We start from the raw sequence: 12,805 nt of genomic DNA, 5'->3' as shown, positions 1-12,805 counted from the left end.
TGGCTTGTTGTGGTTCCGGAGCATAGGGGATCTCGTGTACAAGGATCGTCGCGGCGTTGCATGAGTCGTGCTCCGAGACAGACCAAAGTCGACTATATTCGCAAACAACCAATGACAACTTAGGAAGACGCTACGTCGAGCGAGCTAAACTGCTTTCGGAGCTTTTCGTAATGGGCGAGTTCCGAGGCCGAGACCGACGGCACGACAGCAGCAAGCGCGCGCTCAAAGTGCGTCGCTGACACCTCGACTTGGAGCTCGTCCGGCGTCATCTTGTCGAGCACCATCGCCGGGTTGAGCGGCCGCGCCGAGTAGCAATCGGCTTGGTTGGTCGTTTCTGCGCAGCAACGTTGGGTCAGTCAGCAACAACAGTGCCAAACGACGTACGAATGTGCGCGTCAATGGCGCGGACGCGGTCTTTGATCGCATTGGCCAGCGCAATCGAGCAGAGCGCGTAAAAGTCGGCGCCTGTAAAGTGCAGCGGACACGCCGAGAGGACCTACGACGCGCTTACGTCATCCTCCGTATCTGGCGTCGACACGCGTACCGTCGGCAAGTGCACGTCGCGCGCGAGGCGAAACTTGCGCGTGAGGGCCTCGACGACCTTGAGCTGGGCGTTCTTGTCGCTGCAGATACCGAGGTACAGCAGTCGATCAAACCTAGAAGCGGCATGTAGGCATACAGGGATTTGCACATAGCGAGGTTGAAACGTACCGGCCCGGGCGAAGGAGCGCAGACTCGATGAGGTCCGGACGGTTCGTGGCGCCGACGACAAACACTTGGTCGAGGTTGCTGTCGATCTCCGTGAGAAGCTGCGACACGACGCGGTCCATGACGCCGCCCGAGTCACTGCCGCGGCCGCGCATCGGCGCGAGCGAGTCGAGTTCGTCAAAGAAGAGAATACACGGACGCGCATTCCGAGCCTAACATAGACAAGTGTATCATTCCAATTGCGATAAATCAATGCTATCGATACCATCTGGAACACGTGCCGAACGTTCTTTTCACTTTCACCAATGTACATGTTGAGGAGCTCAGGGCCCTTGACGCTGATAAAGTTCATGCTGCACTCGGTTGCAATCGCCTTGGCCAGCAGCGTCTTGCCCGTGCCCGGCGGACCTGCGTATGGACATGAGCATCCATGCGCCGCGTGAAATATGGACGATAATGGCCCATACCGTAAAGCAAAATGCCCGAGCGTTGTCGGACGCCAGACGCAAAGAGCTCGGGGTGCTTGAGCGGCAATTGGACCTACCGATGCACAATCGTGACATCCATATCCGCCATACAAAGCGGAGAAGTCCATACCATGTCGAGGATTTCGTCCTTGACGTGGTCAAGGCCACCGACGTCTTCCCACTTGACGTTAGGAATCGTGGCCGAGCCTAGACCGAGGGACGACTTGGTCGCTTGGTGCTTGAGCGCGTGCTCCAAGTCGGCCATGTGCAGGGCCAGCGCCGAGAGGCTCTCGATCATCGCATCCTCGTCGATCGTCGCGAGCTCGGAAACTTGCGCGAGGCGGTGGCACGTGGCATCGGCCAACTAGCAGCACAGATTTCCTATGGATACATGGACACGTATGGACCATACCAAGGCACGGAGCTCGCCAAACGTGCGGCCAGCGCTTTGGTGCGCGACTGCTGCGAGGTCCACATCCTACGCATAGCAGATCCATAAATCAGCAGTCACGAATCCATACAGTGTCGTACGGCGGCCAAGACGGTCGTCGCCGTGAGCTGCTCGAGCATCGCGAGGCGCTCGGCCTCGGTAGGTGCCTCCAGCGCCAGCTCGTACAAAAAGCACTGACGCACGAGTGCGGGAAGCTCGCTCGCATCTTCGACCGTCGCGACAAGCGGCACGTCCATCGCGTCCAGGCACTCCATGATGGCACTGCCGAGTCGCAGTGACGCTTCTTCGTCATCTTTCTACAAGAAATCACCACATTTGGCGACTGCGATAAGGGCCGTGCGCGTAGTACCTCAAAGGCGAAGAACCGGTTCAGAAACAGCACACAGGGCGAGAGCGCCTTGGCTTTGGCGCCAATGTCTCGGAGGTTTTCCAGCATTTGCGTCTGGGACGTGCTCGTGAGGTCGGTGAAGTTCACCTCGAGCACATAGAGGCCCAGCGTGGACGCGGCGTCGTACAGAAGCGTCTTTTTGCCAATGCCGGCGGGACCGCTGAGCAAGACGGACATGGGAATACCGACGTCGGTCGGGTGCAAGAGCTCTACAAGGTGCGAATTTGTCGATGCTGTCGGCGCTGAGGGCCCCGACGGACGTGACAAGTACCGACGCATCGCGCCTTCTTCCGGTAGCCGAAGTGTCCGTGGTGCCACTTGCACGAGCGTCGTACTCTCTCTAGACACCGAGTACGCAATCGCAGGCGTCGTCGCCAGGACGCTTACGACCGTGAAAAACACCACGTCGGCCGGTATCTGCAGCGCCTCGGGCACAGCGACGGTTGCCGTCGCCGACGGATCGTCGTGGAAGGCGCCGACAGGAATATCGATTGTCGCTGGTGCACCATCTCGCCGTCCGTCGAGGACGTCCGTAAACACGGGGAGGCCAAAGACGTCGCCTTCCTGGAGGAGCCGAGGGGTGCTAAAGTGATCGCGAAGCGCTCGCAGTAGCTGCTCCTGGTGCGGCGCCGCGACCGCCAACGACGGTAGAAGCAGCGGCGCAATCTCGACACGCGACGCGGCCGGAGGTAGCGCCCATGCTGCAAAGCTCATGTGGCCAGCGAGACCAATGTCGGCGCTCTGGATGGGCCGGACGTCCAGGGATCCTGTTGCCGTGCGCAGCCCGACGTTGTAGGCGAGCGTTGGGCTCAAGCACACGCCATCGGCGGGGACGTCGCGGAGCAAGCAAGCGCGGGCGATATGGCGCCGGTCGTCGTCGGGCGCCGATACGACGACCAGCGCGTCCGAGATGATACCGAGCCGGCGCAGCGTGCCCATGCAGACGAAGAGGACCGCGTTGACCTCGGCGGATGATGGCGCTTCCTCCACATAGTCGTCGAGCGCGCAGAGGCGCAGGCGGCAGACGCGCGACGGGCGGCGCGACTGACGCGCGTCGAGCTTGGAGAAGGAGCTGCACCAGAGCGCGGCCATGGTCGCTCGAAGAAATCCCAATGTTAGCGTAGACATCCTCGTCGCGCCTGTGATTGGCTAAAATCCCAATACGAACTTCAAGCCATCGCATCCATACGAAACTTGGCTGCCGCGTCCATATTGGACAAAAGCATCCACACGACGAAAATGACCAGACGAGTACCAATGAAAAGGCTATATGATTTTATTTATGACCAATCAAATCGAGCGTACAACATTTTCCCACACCTTGTGATTCATCACAGCAAGCTCGGCGATGGAAGGTTGCCAAACACCTTCAAGACAAGCGTACACAGAAGAGCGCAATAGTACTGTAGTAAAGAATAGCAATCTGTGCAATGTTGCTGATCTATTTCGTTTGGGGCGACCCGTGCCGCATCGTGCGAAGTCGTCATTGAGGCCAATTTGGACAGGCCGTCAACGGCTTCAAGATCGTCATTTTCAATCTTGGGAGAAGGCGCAGAAGCAGTCGTTTTCACCCATAGCACCGGAAGCCATATAACCAGGCGCCATCGTACACGACGATCCTCTGTCGAATGTCTTTCTGCCCGATGGAATCTCTCGAGGTTGCAAGTGCGGCGCGCGACGATTTGACTTCCCTCGGTGCTTCCTGGTGACGGCGGGCGTATGGTCAACAGTCGCAGAGCGCCATCCCAGCTGTGCCGTCGCCCGTGTTGACGTCGCCAAAGTTGTTGGCCAGCATGAGATCCCACGCCATCTTCATCTCCATGCGAACGATGAGGCGTGAGAGGATGGCGGTGTCGATGTACTCGCCGCTCCCAATGGTGCGGAGGTCAGGCACGTCGTCTGCAGCAAGACGACGCTTTCTTCGATCGGTTTGGTGAAGTACGTCAAGGGAGGAGGCGCTACAAGAAGGTGCAATGAGCGGAAAATGAACAAACAGCAATGCAAAGGACCACTGACCTTGCTCCGTCTCGGCGCGTAGGACCAGATGTTCGCGGGAGGCGCGGCTTTGGAGCATGGTGCTCGTGGGCTCGGCGGGCGTCGGCAAGTTGGTGGTCCTTGTCCTCTTTTGCGCGTACGTTGCGGTTCACCACGGTTACGTGGCTGCGACATCTTGCTCTTGCGCGCCACGACGAAGAATGGGTCGGTATATGACGCTGCGGTGCGCTTCTCCGGCTGCCACGTCATCAAACACACGCGGTGCGCGCGTGACGATCTTCCCGCGCTCGAGAGTCAATTTCGTGTCACGTGCAAGAAGGACAAGTTGATTTGGGCCGCCGACGGATACACTCAAGGTGACATGGCACGCGGCGCGACATGGGGTAAGTATGTTGCACGTGCGCCTTGCTGGCGGCGTCGGGAGCTGGCGTCGGGGTGGTATCGGGTCGAGGATGAATATCCAGCAGAATCGAGCATACCTTGGTCGTTCCGGCATGGGCCAAGGAGGCGCTCGTGGTTGTCGCGACAGAGTTGGCGCTCTTGACGACATTCGACGAGCGCTACAGCCTCTAGGGTGGCAGCGTTGGCAAGTTTCTGCAAGAGCTCACTAATCTGCGGGACAGCATGTCGGCCCAAATGGCCGATGCCCTCCCGTCGTGTCCGTTTGGAATCGAAACCAATCACCTTTTGCGCGTGTACGTTCAAGACCCCAGCGTTATGCGTATCGTCAGATCGCAGATACCCTCTCGTTGACGCGTGCCGCCTCGCAGAACAGGTCGCTGCGCAATATTCTCGCCAAAAGTCTCGTGGACGACGTTATTATTCATTATGCACACTGGTATATGTCAAGCTCGGGGTAGGGTTGCTTCGCCGCGAACGTCAGATAGAACGATTCTACGCTACTCGAATCGGTTGAAAATGGCAATCGGACTGTTTCCGTCGACTCAAACCAACTCTGTTGCATGTCGAGAGCACGAAGTCTGCACGCCAGCTGTTGGCCCCAGGATCCGCGAAAATCGCAGCATTTTAGCCAATCCGGGCGCAGTGCGTATTTCCCGACCAGCATGCTTCGCCAGCTCGTCGTGCTCGTCGCCGCCCTCGTCGCGTCGGCGCATGGCTCCCGCTTCTTCGTGACGCCCGAGGTGCGATGGCTGCTCTGGCGACGGTCCTTAATGATGAACGTGGCGGGCGTAGGAACACCGGTGCTTCTTCCTCGACATCCCGGACGCGACGACGTTCCGCGCCGAGTACGAGTCGCCCGACTCGACCGACCAGCTCGTAGTTTCTTGCACGCGCTTGCAACGCTCAGATTGCGTCTGCTGTAGAAAACCGAGATCAAGATCTATGGGCCATCGCCGACCGGCGACGACGAGCCCAACCAAGTGCCCTCCGTGACACACACGCTCGGCTCAAAGGGCTCGATCGCGTTCACATCGACGCTGCCTGGTGGCCACTGGACGTGCGTGAGCATCGACACCAACAAGTACGTCGTGCCGGCCACGACCAAGATGGTACCGTTGCCATATTTCTCGACGCTTCTTTTCATGCCTGATTGCTCCAGCGCTTCTCGCTCAAGCTCAAGTTTGGCACGAGCAACGAAGAGTACGCCAACTTGGCCAAGCGCGAGCAAATGAACGAGCTCGAGCTCGAGGTCATGAAGCTTCGCGACCGCGTCCGTGCGATTCAAAAGCAGCAAGACTACGCGCAGGTACACGCCTTCGCTAGCCTTGCATCCTCGAACGACACGACCGCATAGGAGAAGGACGAGAAGTTTCGCTCGACGAGCGAGAGCAACAATGCGCGGGCCATGTGGGTCTCGGTCATCCAGGTACATCCAACTTCCGTTCATGCTGTCCTTGCTTGACGAGCTTGGTAGATTGTCATTTTGGTCATTACCGGCGTGTGGCAGGTGCACCACTTGCAAACGTACTTTCACAAGAAGAAGCTCGTTTAAGAGGCCGTTCAATGCATCTCGGTGCCTTAGGACATCCAGTCGCTCCACAGAAAGTCCCGGTCCGCGTCAGTCTTGGCCCGGCCGTTCTTGGACGCAATCTCGACGCGGCAAATCGGACAGCTGTTGCGGATCTGCAGCCACTGCGCGAGGCAGTCGGTGTGAAACATGTGCTAACAAAGCATCGCTCAGTCGCTGCAAGTCGATCGCAGTACTAGTACCTGACACGGCATGCGGCTCACTTGACTGCCGTTGGTGACTTCGACTTGGCAAATGACGCACTCGCGCGCGTTGAGTCGGACCTCGATCGTTGCTGTCGTCGCATGGCTGGCCACGTACTCGACGAGACTAGAAGCATCGCAGTGTGGGCCGACATGGTGCACCGAAGGGAGAGTACCCTTTGCCTTGCTTGGCGCTGATCATAAAGGCCGGAATCGTAATGTCCGCGCCTTCGCCGGACGAGTCGGTCATTGTGTACGGCCAGACGTCAGCAGTCTGCACGATGATGACGGCCACCGCCCCCACGGTCTGCGCGCGAAGGATCTTGTTGGCAAACGTACACGTACCCCGCTCCATAAGTACAATCTACACATGACGTGGCAACGCTAGGCGCGAGTTTGGACACGCGACCTTGCCGTGGACGTCGCAGGTCAAGGACGACGCGCCGTTGATGGGCGATGCGACGACAAGGCTCGACGACGGCAAGGAGATGCACGGACCAAAGTTGGCGGGAACCAAGATGACCTAGCAGCAATGGATCGTATCAAATAGACGACGGAAGGGGTGCAACCTCGCCTTTGATCCCGTCGACGACCATGCCAACCTCGGCTGTCGCTGCTTGCCCCGCTGCAAACGTGCTGAGCTTGGCCACTACAGAGAGCCATGTCGTAGTGCCTATGGCCCACGTAGAAATGGACGCACCCGCTTCCTCGGTCGCAGGCTGGTTTGCGCCCGCGGCTGTCGGGTCGATGCCCCATGCTTCGAGGAGGCGGTTCATGAGCACCGAGATGTCGCCGAGCGCAGAGGCCGCGGCACCTCCTGTGGCTTGGCGCAGGAGCGTTGCGCCACATACATCGCAGCGGTGGTCGCCTGCCATGGCACGATGATGACCGTCTGTGCCTCCGTCAATGGGTACCGTCGGCCACAGCGTGGACGTGCATCTGGCAGTCATTGCAGTAGAGCTCCGTCGGCGTCGGCGCCTATTGTTGCAACCAGAGTCGCATGAGCATGGCAAGGCGACGGCGGCGACCACCGGAACATGGCCGCCAAAGGCGAAGCCGTCGTACGTGGCCATGGGGATCGAATGAGGCGTTGCACCGGCTGAGTGGACTATTTTACATAACCGACAGTCGAATTGGGGAACGATGCCGACTTTGGTTTTCATAGCCGATCCCAATCAACGTCGTCTTGACGCCAGACTCTGGCCGAAGAAGATCCCGCGGGATTGGACTCGCGCCAGGGATGATATACTTATGAACATCCGCGCGATGATAGAGCCATTGATGTCCTTGATGTTGTAGGGCCGTGCGCGCGTGTTGGCGGCGTCAAGGTAGCTTCTGGTGGTGATGGTGGTCTGTGCTGGTCGTCGCTGGGCGTGTCGTCGGTGCGCTCGGAAACCATGCGCGCAGGCGATAGTGTCGCGGGTTGTAGAGCACAATTTTGGCGGCAACGACGATCGAACGTGGAGAAAGCGTGCATGGCCGACACCAGAAAGGCGACGAAGATGCCGAGAAGCTGCGCGGTCGCCTCGCCTGATCATGCAGAAGCCTCCAATTCTTGAACCCACTTGATGTGCGTCGAATTGGAAACGACACGCCGCGCTGGATGTCCTTGGCCCGATCTCACACGGCGGGCCGCGTCACGCCCGCCGTTGCGCGCAACGACAAGCGCACGTTCCATCATGCCGACAACCAAGTACATGTAAAATCGCGAGCGGAGAGCGACGATGAAGACATACTAGTACCGCTCCTTCGCCAACCGCAGCCGACCGATCTTTCGATGGCGACGTCGATCGATGCTCGCTGCCCTCAGCAGCACAAGTACCCAAGGCTGTTGCAAATCCAAGTCGCCTTTCCAGCACCCGCGTGTAGCATCTGATTGGCTACTCTGTCGATTTGCGTGCGTCGGATTGGCTAAACGCGGTACAAAGGCTGCGCCCAAAGGCAATGTGAGCACGATATCGTTGAAGCGGCGCGGCGTGCAGCGGTCCCATTGGCCTTGTCGCTTCCCAAGAACGATGCTTGAACGCAGATGGACGCGACGCCTCGAATCCACCCATTGACGTCGAGGGTGGGACGTCAGCCAGTTCCGAGCGTGTCCGGCACACGGTCGTCATTCCTGGATATTAGAACAGTCTATCGACGCGATCGCACGATGGCGCCCGAGCCGATCAAAAAAGCCTTCCTCGAGTGCAGCGAGAAGGGCAAGAATGACTGCGTCACCGACGACGTCCGGCTCTTCCTCGCCCATTGCGGGCAGTTTTCAGACATTGGGTATGACGAAGCTGCGGGCTCGGCGTGCTGCTTTGAGACGAGCACGAGCGCTGTCCGGCAGTGCCTCTACTACGACAGTAACTTCAACGCCAATCGGATCAACCTCTTTTATGACCCAGCACGGTCCAGCACCAAGCCCACGACGCGCCTCGCCAACCACTGGAGCAGCTACCAACACATCTCGTGGCTGTACGACGACGGCTCCTCAAACAAAGCTCATTCGATGTCGAATAGAGACATAGCCGGCGTCTCGATAGCCGACCCGATCACGCCCACGACGTTCAAATACGATGTGATGCGAAAACTGTAGGTTGCCTGTCCGAGTCCTTCATTTTTCAAGCACAATGGCGTAGGAGCGTCATTGATGCCGACCTGAGCGCGATCGAGACGCCTCCGATCGCGTCGCTGAATGTCCTGGACCTCCACGGAAATGCGCTCTCGACGTTCCCGGCCTTTCTCTTCCGCAGCAACTACGCGTCGATCCAGTACACTGTCGACGTCGTACTCGGTCGTCTTACTATCTGTAGGCAACTCGATGTGGGCGGCAACAATTTCCCCGCAACCTTTGCGCTCAGTGGCGACGAGTGCACAAGTCTTCAGAAAGCCATCGACGCAGGGCACCTCACGGGGCAGAAGCTCTCGTGTAATTGTGGTGGCGCCAATGCCACGTGCGCGCTGCCGGTACCCACGACGTCGCCGCCGACCACCGTCGCGCCGACGACAACGACGACGCCAACCACAGCACCCGTGACCACAGCACCATTGCGACCGCTGCCATCACAAACCAACGGCACGAGCCCGAATCGCCCGACCGAAGCCGGCACGTCACCACCACCCAGTGTTCCTTCAACCACCGCCAAGACAGGCGGCGATTCGGGCGGCGACTCTGGCACGGTGATCATCTCGTCGATGCTCGTCGTTGTCGTGCTTTTGGCGGCGGCGGCGCTCTTCTTGTACCGCCGGCGCAAGCGGCTGCGGTCGCACCTCCCCGGCGGTCCCACGATTGTCTCGGGTACGATCTTCTCGCCGCAGTCGGGCCATGCGTTCACACGCCCGCTCTTGCTCACGGGCGCGCCCCGGTCGCTCAAGCACGTCGACTCGCTCTCGTCGCACTTGAGCAGCGAGCGCGATCTCAAAGTGATGGCGTCCATGCGCTCATCGCGCATGCCCATCACACACCACGTCGACAAGGTCCCGATTCTGCAGCCGGGTGAGTGCCGGATCCTCAAGGCGATGGGTCCGACCATTTTTGCCGGGCAGTACAAGGGCGAGAACGTCGTCGTGCGCCGCGTTGACGCCCGCATCGTCTCGGAAGAGGACGTCGCGGCGTTCGTCTCGGACGTCAACCAGCTCGCGCAGCTCGTGCACCCGCAGCTCGTATCGCTCCACGGCATTGTCCGCCTCGGCGACTACGAGGTCGGCGCGGTCGCCGAGTTTATGCACTGCGGGTCGCTCCCGCACATCCTCATGAACGCAGACGTCGAGATCGCGTGGCCCGACACGCTGCGCATGTGCTTCCAGGTCGCGTCAGGTCTCGCGTACGTGCACAGCCAGGCCGAGTTTGCGCGCACCGAGTGCTTGACGAGCCGAAGCGTCCTCGTCAACACGCAGCTCACGTGCAAGCTCAACATTTTCGAGTACATGCGCCACTTCCAGCAGCACGAGACCGTGCACCGCGTCTATGGCGACGGCACGATCGCTTGGGAAGCGCCCGAGGTAGGAACTTCAATGATGTGCTGAAGCTGTACGGTACTTACGGTACATGGTAGGTCTTGATGCACGACTGCCCGCGAGGTGGCACGGCTGACGTCTATTCGCTCGGCGTCGTCATGGGCGAGATTGTCACGCGCACGCGCCCGTTCCAGCGCTATGTCAACACGCTCGGCTACGTACGCGCGGACGTGGCGATCCTCGACCGCGACGCCAAGAGCCACGAGCACCCGTTTAGCGACGACGTCGAGTTCGAGTCGTGTCCCAAGCCGTTCCGGTCGCTCATGCTCTCCTGCCTCCAGCGCGACGTGCTCAAGCGGCCGCTGGCCGTCTCGGTCGCCGAAGAGCTGCGCCGCGAGCTGCTCCTCCTCTCCAAGAACTTTGGCTAAGTTGCAGCATTTAGCCTATTTACAACTGTTAACCGTATCTTGTGCCAATGACGATAGACTTTTGACCAATGGCCTCGCGTGCCACTGCACAGGCCAATCAGACGCAGCGCTTTTGTCAGAAGTCTGCGACATGCGATGCGACCGTGCGTACGGTTCGGCCCAGCGGGCTGCATGCGTTCTGCGCCAAGCTGGAACCACTACCGGTAGCACGCCAGGAACGACGATGACGACTGCCGACTGGCGCCGCTGGTCTGACCTCTGCGTCGGCCGCCCCATGGACGCCCAGGACAGTGCGACGTGGTGCTGCGCCCTTCCTGATGGTACCCGCGCCTGCGCTACGTTCGCGCACGGAGCCGTCATCCGCGGCTCGATCACTGGTGCAGCCGCCTCCAAGCCGACCATCGACATGCAACGCTGGGGACCGTTTGCATCTCTTGAAGCCTTGTACGAAGCCGCCATTCCATCGATGACGACTCATCCCGGCATAGAGCCCTCCGAGACGTCGCCGTGGCCCTCGAGCAATGGCCTGTCGCCGCACTGCGCAATCTGTACGTCCATGCTCTTGCCTGCTGGATTCGTCACGCGCGCCGCTGTAGATCCGTTGCTGCTTGCAACCTCACGACACTCACGGCGCTGCCGCCGTTGGTCCGTGTTTTGAGCCTCACAGACAACAGCCTCCCGAGCTTTCCTGCCGCATGGCTGCTTGCCGCCTCGGCCCAGCTCCAGTACGCCCAACTATCATGTCGACCTCGTCGGAACATGTTGTACTTCTGATAGGTCCATGACATTGCAACGAAATCAGTTTGGCCTCGCCACGTCCTTTCCCGTGACGACGATCCAGTGCTACGGTCTGGACGCGGCGATGACGTCCGGCGTCATGGACAGTCCATCGTTGGCGTGCAGGAGTTGCACCACTGCGCCGTTGTGCAGCGACTCGATGGCGGCTACCGTCGTACAGCTCTTGTCGAGCGACGAGGCCGGCAGCCGCAGCAGCGGCGGGTCCGTCGCCCTCCTCGTCATCATTCTCGTGGTGGTCATTACCGCGCTCTTGGTCGTCTTTTATTGCATTCGGCGCCGGTACCGTGCCGCTGTCGCGACGCGACCCTCGGACGACACGCCGATCATGGCCCAACCCGTCTACTTGGCGTCCGACCGGAACCTCGGGTCGACGCGCGGCCCGTTCCAGCTCATCTCCGAGTCGTTTCGGGGGTTTGGCTCGACCAAGTCGCTCATGTCGTCGCCAGGCACGACGACCGATGAGTCGCAGACGTCGCCGGACGCCGGTGCGCTGGGCCACCTCCATTTGACGAGCCGGGGCATGACGCTCAAGGCCCACACGGTGCACAAACTCCCGATTCTGCAGCCAAAAGACATCAAGGTGATTTTGCCCATCTCGGCCAAGTGCTCCATGTGGATCGGCCGGTTCAAAGGCCGCGAGGTCGTCATGAAGCGCGTGCACGCGCAAGAGGTCGGCGACGCCAAGATCCAGACGTTCGTCGCCGACGTCAACGCGATCGCGCAGCTCAAGCACCCGCACATCCTCCGCCTGTACGGCATCGCCCGCATGAACGACTTTGAGCTCTGCGTCGTGGCCGAGCTCATGAGCATGGGGTCGCTGGCGCAGGTGCTGCAGACGACGAGCCTGCCGCTGACGTGGCCGCAGCAACTCTGCCTCGCCTGGCAAGTCGCGTCCGCGGTGGCATATTTGCATACGACCGACGACAACCACCCGCGGCTCTGGACGCTCACGTCGCACCACGTGCTCGTCAACACGCAGCTCGTGTGCAAGCTCAACGTCTTTGACTTTATGGCCAACTACGAACACGTCGACGCCACCGTCGGCATTTCGTTTGGCAGTCGCACGCTGGCGTTCGAGGCGCCCGAAGTGCTCAGCAAAGGCGCGCCGCGCGGCCACGCGACCGACGTCTTTGCCCTCGGCGTCATTCTGAGCTCGATTGCGACGCGCCAGCACCCGTACCAGAGCGCGATCGAGAAGCTCGGGCACGTCGGCAGCGACGTCGAGATCCTCTGCCGTCTCCCGACCGCCATGCCGCACGAAGACCACGAGACCTTTCTGCGCGCACCGGACGCCTTCCAACAACTCGTGGCGGCTTGTTTGGACTGGGACCCGTGCATGCGTCCGACGGCCATCTCCGTCGTCGCCACGCTCCGCGGCCTCCTCGATGCCACCCAGGCAGCACTACCGCCGCCAGCCGCCACGCCAGCCGCTACAGACGTCTAGCGGGTTCGCTTC

The 12,805-nt window shown here is 60.3% G+C and overlaps 6 protein-coding genes across 6 annotated transcripts; 3 read left to right on the top strand and 3 right to left on the bottom strand.

The window, feature by feature from the left end:
* Nucleotides 1-94: 94 nt before the first annotated feature.
* Nucleotides 95-3,106, bottom strand: SDRG_02729 (hypothetical protein; the record flags this gene model as incomplete). The annotated part of the gene is made up of 10 exons (XM_008608326.1): nucleotides 95-334; nucleotides 385-496; nucleotides 545-656; nucleotides 712-920; nucleotides 974-1,116; nucleotides 1,176-1,248; nucleotides 1,306-1,539; nucleotides 1,588-1,653; nucleotides 1,707-1,922; nucleotides 1,976-3,106. The coding sequence occupies 10 exons, from the start codon at nucleotides 3,104-3,106 to the stop codon at nucleotides 120-122; spliced, it is 2,511 nt and encodes an 836-aa protein (XP_008606548.1). The 3' UTR covers nucleotides 95-119.
* A 439-nt stretch (nucleotides 3,107-3,545) lies between these two features.
* SDRG_02728 (hypothetical protein) lies at nucleotides 3,546-4,088 on the bottom strand (the record flags this gene model as incomplete). Its single annotated transcript, XM_008608325.1, has 2 exons — nucleotides 3,546-3,913; nucleotides 4,031-4,088. The coding sequence occupies 2 exons, from the start codon at nucleotides 4,086-4,088 to the stop codon at nucleotides 3,738-3,740; spliced, it is 234 nt and encodes a 77-aa protein (XP_008606547.1). The 3' UTR covers nucleotides 3,546-3,737.
* A 985-nt stretch (nucleotides 4,089-5,073) lies between these two features.
* SDRG_02727 (hypothetical protein) lies at nucleotides 5,074-5,963 on the top strand (the record flags this gene model as incomplete). Its single annotated transcript, XM_008608324.1, has 6 exons — nucleotides 5,074-5,151; nucleotides 5,204-5,287; nucleotides 5,335-5,520; nucleotides 5,571-5,717; nucleotides 5,766-5,837; nucleotides 5,886-5,963. The coding sequence occupies 6 exons, from the start codon at nucleotides 5,074-5,076 to the stop codon at nucleotides 5,961-5,963; spliced, it is 645 nt and encodes a 214-aa protein (XP_008606546.1).
* A 26-nt stretch (nucleotides 5,964-5,989) lies between these two features.
* Nucleotides 5,990-7,344, bottom strand: SDRG_02726 (hypothetical protein; the record flags this gene model as incomplete). Its single annotated transcript, XM_008608323.1, has 8 exons — nucleotides 5,990-6,133; nucleotides 6,182-6,308; nucleotides 6,358-6,545; nucleotides 6,591-6,704; nucleotides 6,751-6,830; nucleotides 6,882-7,049; nucleotides 7,096-7,159; nucleotides 7,213-7,344. 8 exons carry the CDS (start codon nucleotides 7,342-7,344, stop codon nucleotides 5,990-5,992), a joined length of 1,017 nt encoding a protein of 338 aa, XP_008606545.1.
* A 989-nt stretch (nucleotides 7,345-8,333) lies between these two features.
* On the top strand, nucleotides 8,334-10,551 carry SDRG_02725 (TKL protein kinase; the record flags this gene model as incomplete). Its single annotated transcript, XM_008608322.1, has 5 exons — nucleotides 8,334-8,641; nucleotides 8,687-8,758; nucleotides 8,806-8,937; nucleotides 8,980-10,168; nucleotides 10,222-10,551. The coding sequence occupies 5 exons, from the start codon at nucleotides 8,334-8,336 to the stop codon at nucleotides 10,549-10,551; spliced, it is 2,031 nt and encodes a 676-aa protein (XP_008606544.1).
* A 223-nt stretch (nucleotides 10,552-10,774) lies between these two features.
* On the top strand, nucleotides 10,775-12,793 carry SDRG_02724 (TKL protein kinase; the record flags this gene model as incomplete). The annotated part of the gene is made up of 4 exons (XM_008608321.1): nucleotides 10,775-10,995; nucleotides 11,040-11,099; nucleotides 11,148-11,276; nucleotides 11,329-12,793. The coding sequence occupies 4 exons, from the start codon at nucleotides 10,775-10,777 to the stop codon at nucleotides 12,791-12,793; spliced, it is 1,875 nt and encodes a 624-aa protein (XP_008606543.1).
* Between the last annotated feature and the right edge of the window lie 12 nt (nucleotides 12,794-12,805).

This window comes from Saprolegnia diclina (assembly GCF_000281045.1).
Source record: "Saprolegnia diclina VS20 unplaced genomic scaffold supercont1.6, whole genome shotgun sequence".
Lineage (NCBI taxonomy): Eukaryota > Oomycota > Saprolegniomycetes > Saprolegniales > Saprolegniaceae > Saprolegnia > Saprolegnia diclina.
The sequence above is the reverse complement of the archived record's forward strand: the minus strand, read 5'-3'. Positions and strand labels throughout refer to the sequence as shown.